The sequence below is a fragment of the Dasypus novemcinctus genome, chromosome 13 (genome assembly GCF_030445035.2).
Source record: "Dasypus novemcinctus isolate mDasNov1 chromosome 13, mDasNov1.1.hap2, whole genome shotgun sequence".
Taxonomy (NCBI): domain Eukaryota; kingdom Metazoa; phylum Chordata; class Mammalia; order Cingulata; family Dasypodidae; genus Dasypus; species Dasypus novemcinctus.
In genome coordinates, this window is record NC_080685.1 from 31201706 (window position 1) to 31227423 (window position 25718).

Below are 25718 nucleotides of genomic sequence, written 5' to 3' on the forward strand. Positions count from 1 at the left end.
AATGTTTAATGTTGTGCAAACAAAATAAGAAACTGAATTTTATTGGATGCTGAGTGTGATAGAAAACTGCAATTCTTTTCAGTAATTTCTGATATAAAATTTTAGCAGAACAGCTTTATAGTTCTCATTGGTTAACTTTATAAGTAAATGTTAAAAATTATGAACTTATAAAACAATAAAACATTATCAGTGGGAAAAAGATCTCAAAAATTCAGATTGAAATAAGGCTCAAAATTAATAAATTCATTTTAATAATTCACTTACTCTTAGCTAAGATCAAGATCAACTAATAGCAACACAAATAAAAGATTGAGGCCACCTGGGAGAAAATATGATACAGTGATTAAGAATGTGTGCTCTTAAATCCAATAACCATGTTTTCAAACAGTTTAGCCATGTCCTACTGTTCAATGGTTTCCATATTAGTAAAATTGTGATTATGCGGTCTGTATCCCACCCCTTGAATCTGGGCATTTGTAGAATGGACTGAAATAGAATGTAACAGCAGTGTTACTGTACAGGTTCTGAGCCTAGGTTTCAAGAGGTCTAAGTATTTCAGCCCATTCTCTCCTTATCCTGAAACCCACCTCACACCCCAACCTCTCAAACATTTGCCACTGCTATGAGAACAACTCCAGACCAAGTAGCTAGAGGGTAAGAGACAATGTAGAACAGAATTAACCATCCCAGCTGAGGCCAGCCTAGACCATCCAACCGAACTCAGATATATGCGGAAGCCCAGGAGATATAGCCACACCTGGCCAGAACACCTAACCAGCCAACCTGTAGCTGTAGACTAGTGAATAATATAAATGGTTATTGTTTTAAGCCCCTGAGTTTTGAAGTATTTTGTTATACAGCAACAGCTGACACAGTACCTCAAAGTATGCTATGAAAATTAAACATAAGCGTGTAATGTATGTAACCCATTGTCTGGCAATAGTTCACTGGTACATACTAGTTACTGCTACTGTTGTAATTTAATACAGTTAAATAGCAATGTTTTTCAGTAACACCTCTATTAAAATATAATTCACATACCATAAAGTTCACCCTTTTTAAGTATACAATTTAAAGTTTTTAATAGTTACAGTTATGCCACCGTCACCATTATCTATTTTTTTTTTTTAAAGATTTATTTTTATTTAATTCCCCTCCCCTCCCCCGGTTGTCTGCTTTCTGTGTCTTTTTGCTGCGTCTTGTTTCTTTGTCCGCTTCTGTTGTCGTCAGCGGCACGGGAAGTGTGGGCAGCGCCATTCCTCGGCAGGCTGCTCCCTCCTTCGTGCTGGGCGGCTCTCCCCATGGGTACACTCCTTGCGCGTGGGGCTCCCCTACGCGGGGGACACCCCTGTGTAGCACGGCACTCCCCGCGCGCATCAGCACTGCGCACGGGCCAGCTCCACACGGGTCAAGGAGGCCCGGGGCTTGAACCGTGGACCACCATTATCTAATTTTGAACATTTTTATTACTACAGAAAGAATTCTTAGTAGTCACTCCCCATTCCCTCTCATCCCAGCCCCTGGCAATCACTAATCTAACTTTCTGCCTCTGGATTTGCCTATTCCAGACCTTTCATATAATTGGAATCATACGATATGTGGTCCTTTGTGACAGGTTTCTTTCACTTAGGTTTCAGGTTCATCCATGTTGTAGCATGTATCAGGATTCATTCCTTTTTATTGCCAAATAATATTGCATTGTACATATACACCACATTTTGTTTAACCATTCTTCAGTGGGTAGACATTTTGGATGTTTTTACTTTTCAGCAGTTATGAATAATGCTTTGTGGACATATGTTTATATTTCTCTTGGATATATAACTAGTGTAAACTTGCTAGGTCATATAGTAAACTTTTGAGGAACTGCCGAACTCTTTTCTAAAATGGTTGTACATTGTGAGCGCTGTTGCTCAGGAGTGACAAATCACTAATATAAAGAAGAGATGGGGAAGCGGACTTGGCCCAATGGATAGGGCATCCACCTACCACATGGGAGGTCCGCAGTTCAAACCCCAGGCCTCCTTGACCTGTGTGGAGCTGGCCCATGCCTAGTGCTGATGTGTGCAAGGAGTGCCCTGGCGTAGGGAAGCCCCACATGCAAGGAGTGTGCCCCCTAAGGAGAGCTGCCCAGCGTGAAAGAAAGTGCAGCCTGCCCAAGAATAGCACCGCACACATGGAGAGCTGACACAACAAGATGACACAACAAAAAGAAACACAGATTTCCAGTGCCACTGATAAGGGTGGAAGCAGTCACGGAAGAACACACAGCGAATGAACACAGAGAGCAGACAACTTGTGGGGAGGGAAGGGGAGAGAAATAAATCTCTAAAAAAAGGAGAGATGAGTGATAGTTCTAGCTTCTCGTGAAATCTGTTTCTGTATGTTAATCACTTATTGGGTAGATAATAAGTGCTAGAACTGATAAATGTGTACAGGGTCCTTTTGCAGTAAAACTGGTTATGACTTGGGGGAAAGGCTCCAAGCTCCCTCATGTTTTTTTTTTTCCTCCCCTTTCCCCTCATTGTTTGTGCTCATTGTCTGCTCTCTTGTGTCCATTTGTTGGGCATTCTCTGTCTGCTCATCTTCTTTTTAGGAGGCACTGAGAACCGAACCCAGGACTTCTCGTGGGAGAGAGGTACTCAATTGTTTGAGCCACCTCTGCTCCCTGCTTTGTTGTGTCTCTTGTGTTTTCTCTTTGTATCTCCTTATTGGATCAGCTCACTGCACCAGCTCTTCAGGTCAACTTGCTGTCTTGCTCATCTTCTCTAGGAGACACTGGGAACCAAACCCAGGCCTCCCATGTAGTAGGCGGGTTCCCAAATGCTTGACCCACATCTGCTTCCATCCCCAGATGGATTTTACAATCCACCAGCAATGTAGGAGGTTTATTATTTCTCCACATCCTCCCCAGTACTTGGTACTGTATGTCTTTGTTTTCAACCATTCTAGCAAGTGTGAAGTGGTATCTCATTTTAGTCTTGACTTGTATTTCCCATTGACTACTGAAAATAAGAATCTTTTCATGTCTTTGGCCATTTTTTAATCTTTAGAGCAATATCTATTCAAATTCTTTGTCCATTTTTTAACGGGGTTATTCGTCTTTCTATTGTTGAGTTGTAGGAGATCTTTATTTAGAATGGATACAAGTTCTTTATCAGACAAACGACTTGGGAATATTTTCTCCCTTTCTAAGGGTTGTTTTTCACTTTTCTTGATGGTGTCTTTTGAAGCACAAGTTTTTAATTTTGTAGAAGTCTATTATATCTATTTTCTCATTTGTCACCCATGCTTTTGGCCTTTTATCTTAGGAACCATTGTCTGACCCCAGATCAGAAAGACTCCTGTATTTTCTTTTAAGAGTTTTATATTTTTAGCTCTTAAATTTAGGGCTATGGTCCATTTTGAGTTAATGTAATATATGAAGTAAGAGACTGCTTCATTTCTTTTGCATGTGGATATCCAGGTATCCTAGCACCATTTCTTGAAAAGATATTCATTCCCCATTAAATGATCTTGATACTTAGTCAAATCAATTGACCATAAATGTTTGGATTTATTTCTCTACTCTCAATTCTATTCCATTGATTCGTAGACATAGATCAGACATATATGAATTTTGGAATCAATTCCAAAGTTGGTGCAAAAAAACTCCTGGGATTTTCATAGGGAGCCACATTTGGTTAAATATATGTGTGTGTGTGTGATTTTAGTAATGTGTGTTCTCAGTATGAAATAATGGTGGGATAGAATTACAAAATAGATTCATTCTTTGAAATATAGTACCTAAAATGAGGGAAATGATAGATTATGCGAAATATTGAGGGGTAATATAAACACTGTGCTATATGATTATTGTTTTAAGAAACTGAAGGCATTTATCAAGAAAAGAAAAAACTTAGAGAACATAACTGACTTTAATATTTGGAAAGTTGTCATGTGGAGGATGATGTGTAAGACTCAAGAAAAAAAACTGGGACAATGAGTAGAAGCTACAAGGAGACTTTTCACCTCGGACTGTAGAAGAACTTTAAGTAAAAGCTGTTTGAAAACCATATGGACTGCCTTGTGAGTTCCCATCCCTGGTAATGTTCAAGCACTTGATGATTTGCAGTATGGCAAATGCAGTGGTTAATGGGAAAGATTTTAATAGTCAGGTATCAGTTTGAATTCACAAACCGCTACTTTTAGGCTCTATAACTTTGGGTGAGTTATTTAATCTATACCTGTTTTATCTGGGGATAATAATATCTACCTGATAGGGTTATTGTGAGGTAATGCCCATAAATTGCTAATTATAGAGCCTATGTCTGAAAAATACCCAGTGATTCTTACTAAGATCATTGTAGCATTGATTCAGTTCAGGACTAGCCCTGCACTAGGTTCAGTTTTTGAACTAGTTCACTTTAGCATTAAGAATCTGTGAGTCTCACGATCACTTAGGTCCTACCATAGTCTTTGGGATACCTTTCTAATTTTTTGGTACAGGCTTCTTCTAACTTCTTGGGATACAATTAGACTATCTAGGAGAGAATCTTTTTTTTTTTTTTTTTTTTTTTTTTTTAAAGAAAGAAGGATCTAACAGTAGTAGAAAGATTTGGTCAGAATAATGGGAGAATTTTAAATACAATGATAAAGAAATGTCCTTTCTAAGTACTCTTGGGAAAATCTTCAACCCATATAAAGATTAAATAAACTAGTTGTCTCTGGGATTAGATTGTTTTATACACATTTAAAATAAAGAATGACTGGGAGTAGAGTCAGTAATCTTCTGTTTCAGAATTCCAGAAATAGGAAAAGTCTCAGGGTGATGGTAATTTGAACAATATTAGAGAAATATTTTAATGATGTCTGTTTATTTTCTTTTTGCTTCCTAGAAGCCTTGAGATAACCATCATTTACCTTTTTTGTTTGTTTTGTTTTTCTTTGTTTTACTTTTATTATTCATCTTTTAATTTTTATCATTAGTCACCCTTTTTTTTCATGTAACATTGATTTTATTTTTAAAAAAGCTTTAGATTACACAAATGTTACATTGAAAATATAGGGTTTTCTTATATACTCCACCCCTTCTGCCTCCCACACTTTCCCTCATTAATATCTTTTATTAGCGTGGTTCATTTGTTACAATTCATGGGTATTTATTGAAGCATTGTGGCTGACCAAGGTCTATAGTTTATAGTATGGTTGACTTTTTTTTTAAGGAGGTACCAGGGATTGCACCCAGGACCTTGTACATGGGAAGCAGACGCTCAGTCACTGAGCTACATCTGTTCCTCTTTGGTTTACATTATGCCCTGCAGTTTTATATGTTTTAACAAAATGTATAATGGCCTCTGTCATTGCGGTATCATGCAGAAACATTCTAATGTCCCCAAAATGCTCCATGTTACACCTATTCTTCCCTCTTCCTCCCCTCAGAACCTGTCTATATCAATTCTTCTGTTACTAGAATAATAAGTATTGTAGTCCACAGTTGCATTCTCCCCTTACGTTTCTTCAATTTCATCGATTTTTAATGCTGCCATTGTTTTTTGGTTTTTGTTGTTTTTTTGTCACTGTAACTAGCTTTAATTAAAGCATCTGGTGGTCTGATTTTCTTTATTTGAGAAGTTGCAGCTTTACAGAACAATCATGCGTAAAATACAGGATTCCCATACATGCCACCTTACCCCCAATGCTTTGCATTGGTGTGGAGCTTTTGTTACAATTGACGATGGCACATTTTTGTAATTGTGCTATTAAAGTACATGGTTTGGGAAGCGGACATGGCTCAACTACTAGAGCATCTGTCTACCATATGTAGGGTCCAGGGTTCAATCCCCAGGGCCTCCTGACCCGTGTGGTAAGCTGGCCCACACGCAGTGCTGCTGCACGCAAGGAGTGCTATGGTACGCAGGGGCGCCCCCACATAGGGATGCCCCACACGCAAGGAGTGCGCCCTGCAAGGAGAGGCATCCCACGTGAAAAAAGCGCAGCCCACCCAGGAGTGGTGCTGCACACACGGAGAGCTGATTCAGCAAGATGACACAACAAAAAAGAGACGCAGTTTCCCAATGTCGCCAGATAATGCAAGCAGACACGGAAGAACACACAGTGAATGGACACATAGAGCAGACAATGGGGGGAAGGGGAGAGAAATTAAATAAATAATAAAAAAATAAAAAATTAAGTACATGGTTTAACTTAGAGTTCACTGTTTGTATGGTATAGTTCCATAGTTTGTTTTTTTAATTTTATTGTTACCATATATACAACCTAACATTTCTCTTTTTAATCATATTCAGATATATTTTTCAGTGCTATTGATCATGTTCACAAATTTGTGCTACTACCATCACCACCATCCAATACCAGAACATTTCCATTGAGTATCCAAATAGGTATCTTGTAGGGTGTCAGGATGGCCAAGTGGTCTAAGGCGCCAGACTCAAATAGGTATCTTGTACATTTTAAGCCTTAACTTCCTATTCCCTATCCCCACCCATCCCCTGGTGTGGCAGTTTGATATTGTTTATGAATTCCAAAAATAGATATTGGATTATGTTTAAACTGATCTCTCCCTCTGGGGGTATTAGATTATATTGGATTCAGAGGTTTCACTTTTTAAATCATGATTAAGGCATTGACTGGGCCACTTCAGTAGGACATTGCATCCCCACCCACACAGAGGAGCAGAGCAGCTGAGCCTGGAGAGAATTGAGTCCCAGAGAGAGAGACATAGAGTTGGTCACCTAATAGTCTATAACTGGCCTTGTGGAGAGAGCAGGGCAGCTGAGCCCAGAGAGAAATGAGCCCCTGGAAGAGGGGAACCCAGGAAACCTGAACCCTGGCAGGCATTGGCAGACATCTTGTTCCAACACATGGCAGTAGACTTTGGTGAAGGAAGTAATTTATGCTTTATGGCCTGGTAACTGTAAGCTTCTACCCCAAATAAATACCCTTTTAAAAACCAACAGATTTCTGGTATTTTGCATCAGCACCCCTTTGGCTAATACACCTGGTAACCTATGTTCAAGATTCTATGAATTCGCTTATTCTACTTGTTTCAAATCAGTGAGATCATGTAATATTTGTTCTTTTGTGTCTGGCTTATTTCACTCAACATCCATCAGTCACTTTTTAAAAATTAATTTAATTTATATACACTATATATCCACCAGACATACACAGTGTCTTCCGCTCTTCCCTTATAAGCTAGTGACATGTAATCTGCTTTCTTTCTCCGTGGGTTTGCTATTTCTAGTCATCTCTTAAAAATTACATCATACATTATTTGTCCTTAGGTGCCTTGTTTATTTCACTGAGCTTAATGTTTCCAAGGTTCTTTCATGTTGCAGAATGTCATTCTTTCTTACGGCTGAATAATATCCCATTGTATATATGTACCACAATTTGTCCAATCATGTACACTTGGTTTGTTTCTACCTTATCGATATTATGAATAATGCTGCTCTAAACATTGGTGTAAAATATCTGTTTGAGACCCTTTTCTTTGGGTATATACCTAGAAGTAGAAATGCTGGGCAACATGGTAATTTATATTTAACTTTTGGAGGAACTACCATATTGCTTTCCACAGTTGGTGCACCATCATACATGCCCACTAACAATGCACTAGAGTTCCAATTTCTCCACATCCTTTCCAACAATAATAGCCATTATTGTGAGTGTAAAGTGATATCGCCTTGTGCTTTTGATTTGCATTTCCCTAATGGGTAGTGATGTTGAGCATCTTTTCATATGTTTATTGACCCTTTGTATATCTTTAGAAAAATGTCAGTTCAGGTCCTTTGCCCATTTTTTTAAATTGAATTATTTGCCTTTTTGTTGCATTGTAAAAGTTCTGTATATATTTTGAATATTAAGCCCTTATCCAATATATGGTTTACAACTATTCTCCCATTTGCTGGTTTCATTTCACTTTCTTGATAATGCCCTTTGATTCACAAAAGTTTTTAATTTTGATGAAGTCAAATTTATCACTTGTTTATTTTGTTGCTCGTGGTTTCAATGTCATATCTAATGATCCATTACTGAGATTTGCCCCCATTTTATCTTCTAAGAGTTTCATGGTTTTAGATCTTCTATATAGATCCTTGATCCTTTTTGAGGTAATTCTTGTATATGGTGTGAGATAGGGGTCTAAATTCATTCTTTTGCATGTGGATATCCGTTTTCCCTACACCATTTGTTGAAGAGACTATTCTCTTCCCTCTCCCCCATTGCAGGTACTTAGCACCCTTGTTGAAGATCAGTTGTCCATAAATGAGTGTCTTTTTCTGGGCTTTCAATCCTGTTCTGTTGATCTATCTTTATACCAGGACCATGTTCTTTTGATTACTTTAGCTTTGTAGAACAATTTGAAATTGGGAAGTGTGAGTCCTCCAGCTTTGTTCTTCCTTTGCAAAAATGTTTTTGGCAATGTGGGAGCCTCTTGCAAGGCCCATGTGAATTTGAGGAATACTTCTTCCATTTCTCTAAAACCGGCTGCTATTGACCGTGTGGTGCAGCAGCACTCAGAGATGTATTCACCAAGTGCAATGAATGTCCCATGATGATGGAGGAGGTTGTGGTTATGGGAGGAGGGGGGTGAGGGGGCTGGGGGGGTATATGGGGACCTCATATTTTTTAATGTAACATTAAATAATTAATTTTTTTTTAACTCAAAAAAAATGAAACAGGCTACTGGAATTTTGATAAGGATTACATTGAATCTGTAGATCGCTTTGGGCAATATTAACATTAGCAATGTTAATGCTTTCAATCCATGATCATGGCATGTCTTGCCATTTACCTTGGTCTTTTATTTCTTTCAGCACTGTTTTATAGTTTTCAGTATGTAAGTCTTCTATATCTGTGGTTAATTTTTTTTCTTTTAGATACTATTGTAAAATTTCCTCTTTGGGTTGTTCATTGCTAATGTATAGGAACACAGTTGTTTTTTTGTATGTATTAGAGAAACAGCACTCACTGGGACATGGAGACCCTCCCTGGGATTACCAACCAGGCTCTATTGACGTCACTCAATGGGACATGGAGACTGATGATTGCAGGAAGGAAGTTTATTGAAAAGCTCTCCCAATAGAGGAGGTCTGAAGAATGGACTTCAGCCCGCTTGTGGAAGGTGGTGGATATGACTTAGTACATAAATAGGTGGGGAACCGCCAGCCCGTGGGGAGGGGGCCAGAGTCTGAGCAGAACCTGGGGCCAACAAGGGACTGCAAAAGTGAACTCTTCCTGCACATGGCCAAGGGACAGCAGACCAGGCGGCAGGGTTCCCCTGGATTGTGGGAGGGCTTGCTGACGCCTGGGCCCGGAAGGCACAAGGGTCCCCATCCACTCCGTTCTCACTGTGACATGGCTCCGATGGGCCGCCCCTCTGCATGCAGGCTGCAGCTTGCCCAATAGATGGGAATGGAGCCACAGCCCCATGACCTGTCAATCACTGCAAACCCTGCAAGGGGGACCCTCCAACTGTGTATTGATTTTATATGCTGTCACTTTGTTGAACTCATTTATTAGCTCTAATAATTTTCTTATGGATTGCTTTGAATGTTCTATTGATAGCATCATGTTTCTGCAATAGAAATAGATAGCATCTATTTCTGCAAATAGAGATAGTTTTACTTCTTCCTATCCAATTTACATACATTTCATTTCTTTTTCTTGCCTAATGACCTGGCTAGAACTTCTAGTACATATTGAATACCAGTGGTGAAAGCTGTCATCCTTGTCTTGTTCCTGATCTTAAGGGGAAAGCTTTCAGTCTTTCACCACTGGGTATGATATTTGCTGTGGCTTTTAATGGCCTTTAACATGTTGAGAAAATTCCCTTCTAGTCCTAGTTTTTGAGTGTTTTTTTGTTTTGTTTTGTTTTTTATCAAGATAGGGTGCTGGATTTTGTGAAATGCCTTTTCTACATCTAGTACTATGTTGCTTATTTGTAACATGTGTTTGTAAAAATAAAAAATAGAACAGTTGAGAGATTCTGGAGGATTTTAAGCAAGGCTTCTTCAGAGAATGGATTAGAGGGTTTCAAGGCTTGAGGTTGGTAGGCAACTTGTAATTTGGGTACAAGATGATAGTGACCTGTGAGGATGTTTTTTTGTGAGGATGTTCATTGTAACAAATGTGTCATAAAAATGTAAGGTGTTGGGGTGAGGCAATGTATGGGAATCCTATATGGTATGCATGACTGCTCTTTTAAAATTTGGAGAAAAGGAAAAAAAAAAAAATGACAGTGTCCTGGCTGGAAAACTATATGAGTGTAAGGAAAGAAAATTGACAAGATTTTTTTAAATTGTATATAAAGTAAAAGTAAAAGTTTTGATTACTGCCATTCCTAAAATCCTTACTCAATTTTTATTTTTCCCCTTCCCCTTTAATCATCTGTATTATTTCCTTCAAATTTTCTACTTAGTCATAGGATTTTTAATCTTGGCTCCAATAATATTTAGGTGTTTCATTGAAAAAAGACCTTTGGAGTACCTATAAACTCTCTCAAAGTATTTATAAACTATTTGTGGGTTTTGGGGTTTTTTGAGTTTTTTTGCATGTTTCTTCATTTTTGACAAGTTATTAGAGGGTTTCTGTGACTGATAAAAAGGTTAGTAGCTACTGGTTTAGTCCTCTCTAGAATCTTAGACATTTGTCTTTTGCCTTTAAAATATATCTGAAGAATTCCTTCATTTTCTCCTTCTTCCCATGTTGCCCACACCACAATGCCTGGTTCTGTAGCCATGCAATAAATGAAGGTGCAAATTAAGGGAATGTTAGAAACAAGTAGGGATTTAGTATTTGCAAGTTTTCTTCATGTGGACATTTTACTACAAAGAAAGAGTATTTCTTGGGAACTGGGTTAATTTAGATATTCTTATTACTGGTGGGTTTTTTTTCTTTTTAATAATTAGACTGCAAATTCCTCAAAGTTAAATAAATCTTCATATAATTCTGGGCACATAGTAGACTATAAATATTTAATGCATGAATTAACTACTAACTTTACCATTGCCATCTATTGAATTTTCATTACCCCAGACCATAGAAGCCTCTGACACAGATTTTTTTTTAATAGTTATATATGCAACATGTAATTAACAACATTAAAATAAATATCTGAATGTAATTAAAAGAAAAAATTTTAGGTTATATAAATGGTAAAAGAAAAAATGTTTTTTTATTAAATCTATGGAATTATACTACACAGTGAACCCTACATTAAACTATGGACTATAATCATACAATCATAAAAATGTACTATCACTAGTTGTAACAAATGTTCCACACCAATGCAAGGTGTTAATAATAGGATGGTATATGGGAATTCTGTATTTTATGCATGATTGTTCTGTAAAACCACAGCTTCTCTAAAAAAAAAAAACCTAGAGCTAACATTAAAATTATGTAACTATAATGCACCATCAAAACCACGAAATTGGCATTGATACAATACTGTTAACTAGACTACATATATTATTCGGTTTTCACCATTTAATTTATATGTGTGTATACAATTCCGTGCTGTTTTATCCCATGTATAGATTCCTCTGAACACCACTCCCTTCAAGATAAAGAACCATCCCATCACCATTCTTAAGAGGAACTCTACTTGTGCTTACCCATTTATACTCACACCGCTGTCCTTGTCCCCTGAAATTCACTAATCTTTTCTCCATTTCTGCAATTTTGATGTTTTGAAAATGTTATATAAATGAATTCATACATCTTTAACCTTTTGATATTGGCCAATTTTACTTTTCAATTGTTGCATGTATCCATAGATTGTTCCTTTTTATTCCTGAATAGTATTCCATTGTATGATGTACCAGAGTGTGTTTAACCATTCACTGACCTAAGGGTACTTGGGTTCTTTCCAGTATTTTGCTATTAAAAATAAAGCTGCCATGAACAGTCACATGGATTTTTGTTGAACATGAGTTTTCATTTATCTTGGGTAAATGTTCAAGTGTGCAACTGCTGTGTCAAACAGTAAGTGTGTGTTTAGTTTTATAAGAAACTGCCAAACAATTTTCTTGTATGACAGTACTATCTTAAATTCCCACTGGCAATATATTAGAGATCCAGTTTTTCCTCATCCTCTCCAGCAGTTGGTATTATCACTATTTTTATTTTATTTTGGGTCCTCTAATAGGCATGTAGTGATATTTCATTGTGGGTTTGCATTTTCCTAAGGCTAATGATGTTTAATACCTTTCTTTGTGCTTATTTTCCATCCCTATCTCCCTTTTGGTGAAGTATTCATATTTTTTAGCCATTTTCTAATTGAATTGTTTAGGGTTTTTCTGAGGAGTTTTTTATTTAATGCTCTCTCATCCAGATACCCAGACTTACCACCTTTTAGCATTTTGTGGCATTTATTTTGTCATTTTTTTCTACTTGTCTATTTTAATCTAAAATATTTGAAAGTAGGTTGTATATATCATGCTTCACTGACACTTAACCCTTCTACTTTTAATACCCTTCCACTTTTTAATACACTTTTTTGGAGTGTATTAGTCAGCCAAGGGGGGCTGATGCAAAATACCAGAAATCTGTTGGCTTTTATAAAGGATATTTATTTGGGATAGAAATCTACAGTTATCAGGCCATATCATAAGTACCTCTCTTACCAAAGTCTGTCACCATGTGTTGGAGTAAGATGGCCACTGACATCTGCAAGTGTTCAGCTTCCCTCTTCCTCTTAAGGCACCATGGTCTCTGCTTCTTCCAATATCAGCTGTAGGCCAGGATAAGTCTTCTCTCCTGAGCTTATTCCTCTCAGGGCTCAGCTGCTCTGCTGTCTTCACAAGGCCTGATGTAAACTCTCAGGTGAATGGCTCATCTCTCTTCTGGGGCCTCTGCCATGTCTAATGGCACCTTTTTTTTTTTTTTAAGATTTATTTCTTATTTATTTCTCTCCCCTCCCCCTCCCCTGCCCCATTGTCTGCTATCTGCATCCATTCCCTGTTTGTTCTTTTGTGTCCGCTAGCATTCTTGTCAGCGGCACCGGGGTGTCATCTTGCTGCATCAGCTCTCTGTGTGTACGGAGCCACTCCTGGGCAGGCTGTGCTTTTTTCGCACAGGGCAGCTCTCCTTGCACATGGGGCTCCCCTACACAGGAGATACCCCTTGCATGTCATGGCATTCCTTGCATGCATCAGCACTGCATGTGGGCCAGCTCACCACATGAGACAGGAGGCCCTCGGTTTGAACCCTGGACCTCTCATATGGTAGGTGGATGCTCTATCAGTTGAGCCAAATCCACTTCCCAGAACCTTCTTTCTTTCCTCGTATATCTGTTTCTCTATGTACTTACTTCCTGAGGCTCCAGCATTAAAACTCCAACCTCCCTTCCTCGCAGTACGGTTTTTCTGTGAGTCCCTATGCACCAAGGGGGCAGGGAATCAACGTCCTACTGACGTGGCCCAATCAAAGCCTTAATCATTATTTTTTTTTAAGATTTATTAATTTATTTATTTATTTCTCTTCCCTTCCCCCACCTCCCGCCCCAGTTGTCTGTTCTCTGTTTCTATTCACTACATGTTCTTCTTTGTCCACTTCTGTTGTTGTCAGAAGCACAGGAATCTGTTTCTTTTTGTTGCGTCATCTTGTTGTGTCAGCTCTCCGTGTTTGCGGCGCCATTCTTGGGCAGGCTGAACTTTCTTTCATGCTGGTGACTCTCCTTAGGGGGCGCACTCCTTGCATGTGGGGCTCCCCTACACGGAGACACCCCTGCGTGGCATGGCATTCCGTGCGCATCAGCACTGCATGTGGGCCAGCTGCACACAGGTCAAGGAGGCCCAGGGTTTGAACCGTGGACCTCCCGTGTGGTAGATGGATGCCCTAACCATTGGGCCAAGTATGCTTCCCACCACTGGGCCAAGTCTGCTTCCCTTAATCATTATTTAACCAAGTAAAAATGAAACCTCTGAATCCAATAAATCTGATATGCCCCAAGGAACAGATTAGTTTACAAGCATAATCCAATATCTATTTTTGGAATTCATAAATAATATCAAAAACTACTACAAGGAGGTACTGGGGGTTGAACCCAGGACTCATACATGGGAAGCAGTGCTCAACTCTTTGAGCTACATCTGCTCCCCTAACATGGTCTTTTGCAGTGTAAAAAATTTTAATTTTGATGAAGTCTTGTTTATCAAATTTTTCTTTTCTGGATCATACTTTTAGTGTCATCTCTAAGAACTCTTTATAGCACATCTTTCTGACTAAAATTTTGGAGAATGTGGGTTTATAATATCCAAGATTTATAAACCACAATTTCTTACATCTTCCTGATCACCATCTCCCAATGTGTTTAAAATATGTCTAGAGTGATGGCCGTGATGGCCATAGGCATGCCTAGGGGAAAAGGAAGTGACATTAGGACCATGTCACCCACTCTTACTTCTCAGACCCAGCTCCTCTCTTGCCAGAACTGCACCCCATAGCTGGCATACAGTAGTGGTTGGGAGACTGGGGAGTAGGGTTGTGTGAGTCGGATCATTTTGGGGGTGGCATTGGAGCCATGAATAGTTTGGGAATGAAGAAAGTTGAGATTGCATTGATGGCTTAGGGTTGTCAATAGACATGGAGGTTTAGAAATTGGTGTGTGGTTAGCACCCAGTGCTAGAGGCAAAAAAGTTCAGGTAGTTGAAATGCGGGATGATTAAGAAGACTTGAGGTTGGATAAAGTTGGAGGTTGTCAGAGCTGAGAAAATTGAACTCGTTAGAATGGCCAGGGGGTGGTGTTGGAGTCAGGTGGTATTGGGTGGCAGGTAGAGATGGGTGCCAGGTGCTGGATGGTTGTTTCAGGTTGCCAAGACCACCCCTAAGTTCAGTGACTCACTAGGAGGACTCAGAACTCAGCGTATGGTCATACTCACAGCTATGATTTATTACAGCAAAAGGATACAAAGCAAAATTGGCAAAAGGAAAAAGGCACATGAGGAAAAGTCTAGAAGGGGTTCTTAACCTTTTTTGTTCCACAAACCCCTTTGCCAGTCAGGTAAAAACCACGGACCCCTTCTCAGAACATAGTGGCAGATAGTTTTATGATTCAACGTTGGTATGTCTTCAAGTTAAATTTAAGAATTAGTCAAAATTACATTTACAACTTTCCCATATTTTCAATACCTGATAACCCAACATAGTTGAACATCTGTTTAAACAGTCATTTTTGACAAACGTAGAAATTCAAATTTTCCCACTGTGTCATAAAACCATCTTCACCATCCTTACCAATATTTTTGCAGGCAGTTATCCACTGCACTCAGAACACACTAAATCAAAATAAAAATCATACTAAGTCCACACTATATTGTGTATTGTTTAATAAATATATCACACCCATACCAGCACTTCCCCACAAGAATGTTTTCAAATGCATAAAATAAAATTACAAAGGAAATCAGTTACGTATATTGAAATACAGATACTAAAATTAAAAACATGACATAATACTATACATATATGTGCTTCTTAACACATTAAAAAATACATCAAAAATACAGGAAAGGGAAACGGACTTTGGCCCAGTGGTTAGGGCGTCCGTCTACCACATGGGAGGCCCGAGGTTCAAGCCCCGGGCCTCCTTGACCCGTGTGGAGCTGGCCCATGCGCAGCGCGCAAGGAGTGCCGTGCCACACAGGGGTGGGTGTCCCCCGCGTAGGGGAGCCCCACGCGCAAGGAGTGCACCCATAAGGAGAGCGGCCCAGCGCGAAGGAGGGAGCAGCCTGCCGAGGAATGGCGCCGCCCACACTTCCCGTGCAGCTGACAACAGAAGCGGACAAAGAAACAAGACGCAGCAAAAAGACACAGAAAACAGACAACCGGGGGAGGGGAGGGGAATTAAATAAATAAAAATAAATCTTAAAAAAAAAATACAGGAAAGTTCACTTTTAGTTCTTAAAGACATGTCAATGTACAGACTGGTTTATCTTGAATAAAAACATTAAACTGTGGCGTAGTATTTGGCAAGGCAACATGCATATCATATTGGACATCTAATTGAGTTGATTTTTTTCAAATCAAGCTCACGGACCCCCTGAAATCTTTTCACAGACCTCTTGGGGGTCCATGGACTCCTGGTTAAGAACCCTTGGAAACCAGGAGCAAGCTTCCAAGTGTCCTCTCCCAATGGAGTCACAGAGTGCAGTTAATTCCTCCAGCAACAAATTGTGACAACACATGTGGAATGTTTTCTACTGGGGAAGCTTGTTAAAGTACTCAGGATTTTCACTGGGGCTGGTCATATAGATACCATCTGCCTAGAATGTACCAAAACTCAAGATTCCCAGAAAGAAAGCAGGTGTTCAGCATAAAAACCACATTGTTTGTACAGTTTAGACATAGTGAACCACTCATCAGTTCTGGAAATGGTGGAAACCTTCCTGAAATCCAAGTTCCCAGTTGCCAACTAAGGGCCAACCTTGTACCTTTCTAAGGATAGCTGTCTGAGTAGAGACAGGTATTGAGCAGTGTTTGATAGCAGTGGAGGCAGTGTAAGACAAAACTGAGGAAAACAGGGAGCACTGGGGGCTTTGCCCCAACTTGTGACATATCCTTGGGCCTAGGTGTATGCTTAACAGCCACTGCCTTGATCTACAACAGCATCCTCTCACCAGCATCCAGGACAGGGGCTCGTAACATTTTTTGTTCCATGGACCCCTTTGCCAGTCAGTTGAAAACAACAGACTCCTTACTAAGTCTACAGAATACTGTGTATTATTTAAAATATATCACACCTGCACCAACACATCCCCACAAGAATAATGTGGGGTTTTTTTTTGTTCTTTGTTTTTCTTTTTATTTAGATTCAAGCTCACTGACTCCTTGTTAAGATCCCCTGATCCAGGAGAACAGTAGTAATAGGATTCTGCAATAGAGGGATTCCAAAGCCAGGCAAGTTTGGGACACAAAAGTTTAAAATTGTCTCTTTAATGTAGTTTTTCCCAGAGCATTCAGTTTGCTAAACTGTATTGTAATTATCCAAGAATCAATTGCTATTCTGCATTTCTCAAATTTCTTTGGCCGTGGAACATTGGTGTATTTTGTAGGACTAATTAGTATTAACCAAACTTACTTTGGGATTTGCTTCTTTTTTTCTTTTCCTACCACAGCAAAGGAGCCCTAGAATCCAACAGGTAAAAGGGAGGCCAGTAGGGAGCATGCCAGTCTTGTTCACCATTGTATATACTCTGTATAGTATGGATATGTGGCAGTATATTATGTATTTCTTTTTTCCATTTCTTTATTAGAGATGTTATAGGTTTACAGAAAAAAAAACCATGTGTAATATTGAGTTCCCATATGCTACCGTATTATTAACATCTTGCATTAGTAATATGTTTGTTGCAACTGATAAAAGAACACTATTTGTGTTATATAGTCTTAAGGATTTTTTTTATTTTATTTTATTCTAGTAACATATAAACAGCCCAACCACATTCAAATATATGTATTTCAGCGTTGTACATCACATGTTTATTGAATAACTGAATAAAGGAATGCATTGGCATCTTTATTGAAAAGTAAACTTGAAAATTAAAAGGCGAAATTCAAAAAAGTTAATGTGATTATCTTGACTCTACTGTAAACTTTAATTTGATCAGGGATTATGCCAGTTTTGTTTGCCATTATATTCACAGAGCCTGGCACACCATAGTTGTTCAGTAAATCTTTATTGAATAAATGGATACAACTCTGTTGTTGTTGCTCTGAAGATTTTTGTTTTAAGAAAAGTGAAAATTATTGGCCAAAATGCTAAATGATTTTGTTTAGTTACCTGGGGATTTAATTTAGTTATTCCATCATCACTGGATATTAAGATTTGCATATGAATATTTTAAACATCTTCTAGCTCCCAAAGAGATTTGTATTTTTAAAATTAAATAGTTCCAACACATAAAAGCATAAAAATAATATACATGATATAAAAATAATAAAACAAATACTTGTGTACCTATTATCAAGTATTAGCAACAGAACAATGCCAGTTTCTTTGTGTCCTGCCCCATTCTTAACTCTTTCCCTCTCCCTAAGAGTAACCAGTATTCTAAATTTTATGTGTATCATTCTCTTGCCTTTCTGGTTCAGTTTTACTACATATATTTATCTCCCAAGTAATCAAGTTTTATGTTTTTGAATTTTCTATAAATTATATCATACTGTATGTAATCATTTTCACTCTATTTAGTTTTTGAGATCCATCCATGTTGATAAAATAATCGTTCTCTGCTACTATGTATGACTATTCTTATACATGTTTCCCAGGGTATGTGTATCAGTTGGTTGTTTTTTTTTTTTTAGAGTTTTTCTAGAATGGATACCAAGGAGTATAATTTTTGGTCATAGATTGCACATTTTCAACCTTCCAATATAATGCCAAATTTGTTTTCCAAGAGAGTTGTATCCAGTTTTATTCCCATAACAAAATGTGAAAGCTCCCAGTGCTTCCCAGTGCTTTAACACTTGCTATTATCTGACTTCTTCATTTTTCCCAATATGGTGGTTGTGAATGGTATCTCATTTGCAGTGGTTTTAATTTGCACTTTCTTGATTTGTAATAAGTTTGAAAATCTTTTCATGGGATTACTAGCCACTTTTGTTTCCTTTTCTGTGAAATGCTTGTTCATGTCTTTTTTTCATTTTTCTCTGTCAATTTACAGTTGTTTTAAGAGTGCAGGGACAATGCTGAAAGGAGTGACTGGGCTTATTTCCAGGGTACATAAGGTGAGTCCTAACTGACCTGAACACTTTGCACGTACTGTCTTTTGTGTAAAGACTTCTTGTTTTTAGGTGAATTTATTGTATACAGAATTTTATTACCACCCCTTAAATAAATATCTAAGAAAAAAATAAGTTGCTAGTTCAGAACTTTAGCATCTGATAGTTAAACAAAATAGTAAAACAATATATGAAGATGCTAACTCTTCTGGTTTACCTTTTTTTTTTTTCGTTTATTTAGCAAATCATTTTTCAGTGCCTTCCATGTATCAGGATTCTAATAATAGTTCCGTTTGTTTAGCATTCATTATGTGCCAGGCACTGTGCTAAGTATTTTATCTTATTTAATCCTCATGTCAAGCACATAAGGTAGATATTATCCCGGTTTCACAGATGCAGAAACTGAAGATCCAAAAGGTTAAGTAACTTCCCTAAGGTAACAGGCTGTAAAGTTGCAGAGGTCAGACTAGATGCCAGATCCGACTTTAAAACATGTGGCATTAACTGCTGTGCTATGTTGCATCTTATGGTCCATGTTCTCAAGAACCTCACAGTCCAGTGGTGAAAACATGGTTGAAAATTTAAGAATTAAATTTAAATACAAAAATTAATTTAATAAATTATAGTACAGTGCTATTACAGCACCTTGAAGGAACACCTAACCTAGATTAGTAAGGTCCAGAAGAATTCTTCCTAGAGCCACGTCCTGAAGGATGAAAACTGAGCCAGAACAACTTGGGCACTTTCATCTGATAATTAAATTGTAGATTAGATTTGCTAGAGAAGGAGTCCTTCTAATTTTTTTTTTAGGAGTTCATGATGAACCTAACATAAATAACCCATTATAAAATAAAAATAAAAGCAGGGGTCAACAGAGGGATGAATTTTGGTCCCAACTCACTATGTTAAAAGTCTAACATTTCTCCTCCCTTAATATCAGATAAGAAAGACCTCCTCAAGCCAGACTGTGGAAAGATGTGCAGGAAAATTTTTTGGGTTTTGTTGCTTGGTTCTAGGTGACCTTCTTGATTGACTCATGAATGCTGTACTTTCAGGAATTGCATGATTTTGGAACCATGCAGAGGCAATTGGACATGAAGTTATTTTCCCTGGAAACGAGACTAGCTGGGTGATGCCACATATAGCCCTGTAAGAAGTTAAGGAGTCCATTTTGCTAGCTTTTAATTTGCTCCCAAAAGTCTAACTCTAAAGTCATAGGATTACTTTAGAAATAGCACCACCTTGTGGCCCTCAAATACCTTTCTTTTTTTTTTTACTTGACTCCTATTTATATTTTGTGTTGTTTTTTATCTTTTTGGGGGGTTTTGTTTTTCTCTTTTTGCTGTGTTTTTTTTTTTTTAAGAGACATGGTGCATTCTCTACAATAGACAAAATTGAGTAGTATTGGTTCTAGGGTGTATATTTCAGAATGCTATGCTGAAGTAACAAATCCTGAATTTTCAATGACTTGCCATAATAAAGGGCAGTGTGTGTATGAATAGGGTCTGGGGGCAAGGGAAGTAGAGTTGACATAGGACAAAGGTTTGCCATCCTAGGATGCCGTCTCAACATGTAGCTTTTTAAGGTCGCCACAGCAGGGTAAGAAAAAATTTATACCACTTTCAACTGCTGTAACTAGAAATAATAAAAGTTATTCCAGGGAAGCAGATATGGCTCAAGTGATTGAGCTCCCACTTACCACATGGGAGGTCCCAGATTCCCAGTGCCTCCTAAAGAAGATGAGCAAGACAGCGAACTGACGCGTTGGACAGGTGTGGTAAGCTGACACAAGGTGTTGTAACAGGATGACCCAACAAGAGAAGACATGAGGAAAACATAATGAGAGACACAACAAAGCAGGGAGTGGAGGTGACTCAAGTAACTAGGTGCCTCCCTGCCAAATCAAAGTTCTGGAGTTCAGTTCCTAGTGCCTCTGAAAAAGAAGACCTGCACACAACAAACAGCAAATGCAAACAATGAGGAGAGTGGGAAGAAATAAATGAATAAAATAAATCTTTAAAAAATATATATATATTATTCTAACTCATTAGTCAGAACTAATCATATAGCCCCAACCTATCTGCAAGGGAGACTAGAAAATATAAAAGAGTATTTGGCTACTTGGTAACATTGCTGTATCTGCCACAGAGTTAATTTACAATCATTCATTCTCAGAAAAAATTGGAACAATTCTATTATTTTATTTTACCCTATTAGTTTCTATTGAAATCTACGAATACTAAATATTTGTGATGTGTTACGTACTCTGGGAAGGAGATACAAAAATGAATAAAATATGATCCTTTCTCTCCCAAATGTGTATGACCTAGAATGGGAAACAAACTTGTATATAAGAAAGCATGATATAATGAAAAGAATAGAGATTTTGGAGTCAGAAAGACTTGGATTTGAATTCTGGTTCTACTTTACCAACACTGTGACCTTAGGCAAAATTATTTAACTTCCCTGAACCTTAGTTTCTTAGTTAACCCCATTGTAAAACAGGGATAATGATATGTCATTTACCTTCTAGGATTCTTGGCTCAAAAATAGTGGACGTAAAACACTATTGTGTCTAGCATTTAGTAGGTACTCTGTTAACAACAGCCATGAATTCAGTTCAAGGCAGAGTAAAGTTAGGAGGCAATACAAAGAAAGGAGAGAAAGATTATTAACTTTTGAGTGGAGGAGTCTGTGGCAAATTTTCCCAGAGAATGTGGTATCTGAGATGAACCTTGAAGGATGGGTAAAATTAAATAGGCAGAACGGGAAGTTGAAGTAGAATGAAGTGAATGATGTGTTTTAGCATGGTTGTGTGGCTGTTGTTGATGAGGTCATAAGATAGACTATAAGCAGGTAAAGTCATCACAGTGGCCTTGGTTATCATGCTCAGGAATTTGAGACTTATTTTTACATCAGTAGGGAACCATACATGCTTTTTGATTAGCTGAGGTTAAACCTATGATTAGGGAGGACAAATTTTATGGACTACAAAAGATGAAGAGACAAGGATACAAATTAGGAGGTTGTTATGTTTATCTCTCATCGTATCTAGTGGGATTGAACTGTTAAAGATCAACTTTCTATAAGGAGTTTAAAGTCTCCTTATAAAATGGATGTGTTATACAGGTAGTACGAAAAAAGATTATATATTTTCTTTACTCAAGAAACTGTTTAATCAGACTAAATACAAATATAGCAGCTTTCATATTATCGATCTTTCAAGCAACTTCCATTTTGCATCTCTCTCACATTCCTGTTCTGCTTCTCTAGGCTTCTTTCCCTTGTAACTGTCATCTTTTCACTTACACATAGGTTACTTTTACACGAGTTACTGGGGCTGGGGAGTGAACCCAGGACCTCATATGCGGGAAGCCAGGGCTCAACCACAGAGCCACATCAACTCCCCTGAATTGTTTCTTTCGTTTGTATGCTTGTTGTTTGTTTATTTTTAGGAGGCACCCAGGAGCTCCCATGTGGGAAGCAGGCACTCAACTGCTTGAGCCACAACTGCTCCTTAAATGAAAGATTCTTTTTTTTTTATGTTAAGTTCCCAGGGTTTTTTTTTTTGTTTTTTTTTTTCCTCTTCCTCCCCCCTTCCCCCTTGTTGTCTGCTCTCTTATGTTCATTCACTGTGTGTTCCTGTGTCCGCTTGCATTCTCGGTGGTACCAGGTTATCTGTGACTCTTTTTGTTGCATCTTCTTGCTGTGTGAGCTCTCTGTATGTGCAATGCTACTCCTGGGCAGGCTGCACTTTTTTCACACAGGGAGGCTCTCCTTGTGGGGCGCACTCATTGCTCGTGTCTCTCCCCTATATGGGGAACACCCCTGTGTGGCATGGCACTCCTTGCACGCGGCAGCCCTGCACATGGGCCAGCTCACCACACGGGCCAGAAGGCCCTGGGTTTGAACCCTGGACCCCTCTCCTATATGGTAGGCAGATGCTTTATCAGTTGAGCCATATCTGCTTCCCAAATGAAAGATTCTTTATTCCAGGGAACAGCTAGCAAGAAAATTGTTGCAGGGAGTATAATTCTAACTATCAAATAGTGAGGAACATTACTAATATTCTGATAATGGAGGTGACTATGGATTATTAAATAGCTGACAATTGAACAGTAGTGGCCACCATTCATCACTGTGGGCAAGACAAGAACCTTTTTATATATAATTAAAATGTACATTAGTGACATTTTCCCATACTGCATATGTGGCATACAACCTCAAGTGTTATGCAAATGAAAAGCCTGATCATTCCAAAACACTAAAACAGTTTCTTTTACAGTTAAACCCTGGATTTTTTTTGCATACGGGGACCCAGGCACCCCAAAGTATTGTGGCTCACCTGGATAACCAGGTTCCAGTTGAGAGTCCCAGAGCTGTATCCCGCACTAGTGAGAGTGACCCGGTGAGTTGCTAATGTGTATGTGGATTTTTTTTTTAGAGCTTTTAATTTGTTTTGCTTTCCTCATTTGACATAATCCAGGAAAACTTAAGCCCAAAGAAGCTAAACAGATTTACATAGCCAGACAGACAGTGCAGCTGAGACAGCACTTTAGAACCTAGATCTCCCCAGTGCCTGATAGTGATCACATAAAACACTCAGGTCAGTCCACATCTGTTCTCATCTAATCCCTATCAGTGAACTCACCGTAGTCCCAGGGATTTTGCTGAGCAGGGTTGATACAAAGTAAATACTAAGTTCAATTCCTTACAAGGTAAGTTTAGTATTTCTTATTGCTGGTTCCTTAAAAGACCAGATAGTAAGTACTTTAGGCTGTAGGCCATAACCATCCCTGTCACAGTTACTCAACCCTGCCATAATCAAATGAGTATTGCTGTGTTCCAGTAAAACTTTCTTTTTAAAAATCGGTGCTTGGCCATTGTTTACTGGTATGGAGAATGCTAGAGAAATCAAATTTCCTGCCCAAGATCATACTGCAGGACAGGAACAGAATCCAATTTTCCTAATGACCAGTTTGGTGCTATTTTTCTACTTTTCTAAATGGATTTCCTGGTATTTAGAGAGGGAACTAATTATGTTATGAGAAGAAGAGCATTTATAATGAAGTTTGTCAGAAGAAGCCAGGATTCTAGCAGTATCCAGTATTGCATTTTCTGGTTCAGGTCCCATTAGACTAGAAATTGATTTCTTTTCTCCTTCCCAGCATTGTTCTGCCTCTCATAAATGAAATTAGCTTTGTGGTCTATGCTTAAATAAATAGTTCCCCCCCTTCTGTCCCTACTGTCTGAGTCTTCTAACATAGGCTGTGCCTAAGAAAAAAAATAACCCCATTATCCAAAACACCATCTCAGCAGGGTCTGTTTTATTTATGTCTCTAGCATTCACCTATTTTCACAAGCATAAAATGAAATGGAATAAATGAATGAAGTCACTGAAATGTCTTTCAGCTTGCTCTGTAATTGTAGTCCCTTTATGTGCCAGTTCCTCTGGGGTTTCTATGGAAACAGCAGCATGCAGATGATCTTGTCACATGACTGGAGCATCTCTGTATATACCACAGAATACAGATGGCAGGAATTGTCTCTGGTACTCCCACATCTTGTTGCTGAGCAACTGGCTTCATCATTCAAGCCACCAGCAGCTTCTTATACACACTGTGGATTTGGGGACAACAACCAGCATTTTTTGTGTAAGATAAGAAATGCAAGATACCTTTTCCAGCTTTGGTAGATGGAATGTTTCCTCAATATAGTCTACGAGCCCTATCTGTTTTTACAAAGTCTTTGTCACTTTGTGTGTGCCCATTACCTGTTTGCATTTTCATTTCATAGGCCAAGCACAGGTTGCAGCATGAGGGTCAACACTACAACATCCCCTTCCAGGATTTGAAGACTGTATTTCCCCATGGCCTGCCTACCCGCTTTGTAATGCAGGTGCTCAAAATGGAAGGGAATTGTGGGGAGCCCAGAACACAAACTGTTGATAACAGTGGGGTGGGACTGTGTAGAAAACTATAAAAGATGAAATTTGAATCTGAAAAAAAACAGATAAATTCAGCCGTTGATTATCTTTTGTGAACAGCACAATTGCTTCAGGTACCTTAAGCCAATATTTAGCTTCTATAATTTCATGTTACCCAACCGGTTGCCAGAAATATTGGCATTCAAATAAATGTTAAAGTGAATGTAATATTTGCCTTAGCAAACTGTCATGAAAATAGTTAATATGCTACAGGGGGGTGAGGAAAATAGTACATTCTCAGGCCAAATAGAAGTGACATTTGGATTAGATACATCATTGTTTTCCTCTTCTGAATTTTCAGAAAATGTAGTTTTGTAGCCATAACTTCAACCCAATTATATATAAACTTGAGTCACTTCATAGCCATTGAAAAAACTTGTGATTAAATAAAAACCTAGTTTATTAGTATAATTGACTCTTACTAGCTCCTGCTGAATTATTTTCAGCCTCAGAAATTATTCTTTCTTAACTGAATTTCCAGATTTGTCCATGTGGGTTTTTTTAGCTTAAGAGCCCAAAGATGCCATTTCTGCTAATTCTAGGCCATAGACATAGCCTTGTCATAAAACATGTTTTGAGATTGGAAATAGTTAATTCATAAGCAGAAGGAATCATCTGTAATGGCATTTTAAACTGTTTCAAGACATTCACAATAGAATCTCTAGCTTCAGGGTTGAGAGGGCCTATTTTTAATTAACCATTTCTAGTTGCTTTCAGACTGGCTTAACTACCCGTGCCTTAGAGGTAATTACTCATCCATTCTTTCATAATTTCCATTTAGGTGAAGGCCATCTCCCTCAAGATTGTTTATTTTAATATTGTCATATTGCCTAATACAGCATTTCTGCTTTAGTTAAATCTGTATCATGTTTTGGAAGGTTGTACTTTACATCATTTGCCCTTACCTATCAGTTCCATCTCCAGTCCAAATTGTTTTCTTAGGAGCCCTTTAAAAAATGCCCACACTATTTTAAACCATACCTAATGTACTTACAAATAGTAT

The 25718-nt window shown here is 38.3% G+C and overlaps 1 protein-coding gene across 17 annotated transcripts in view; it reads left to right on the forward strand.

Moving 5' to 3' along the window:
* Nucleotides 1-25718, forward strand: part of DAP3 (death associated protein 3) — a 45772-nt gene that overhangs the window by 8523 nt on the left and 11531 nt on the right. For 4 of the 17 annotated variants that reach the window (XM_058309838.1, XM_058309837.2, XM_058309836.2 and 1 more), the window contains exons 2-5: nt 16818-16905; nt 18672-18735; nt 23015-23137; nt 24526-24627. In XM_058309838.1, coding sequence (XP_058165821.1) covers nt 18694-18735; nt 23015-23137; nt 24526-24627 — 267 coding nt within the window. In that variant the 5' untranslated portion in view covers nt 16818-16905; nt 18672-18693. Of the gene's footprint in view, nt 1-16817; nt 16906-18671; nt 18736-23002; nt 23138-24525; nt 24628-25718 lie in introns of all 17 variants that reach the window. The other 13 variants (XM_012521320.4, XM_058309834.2, XM_004482848.5 and 10 more) reach the window with 5 other exon arrangements.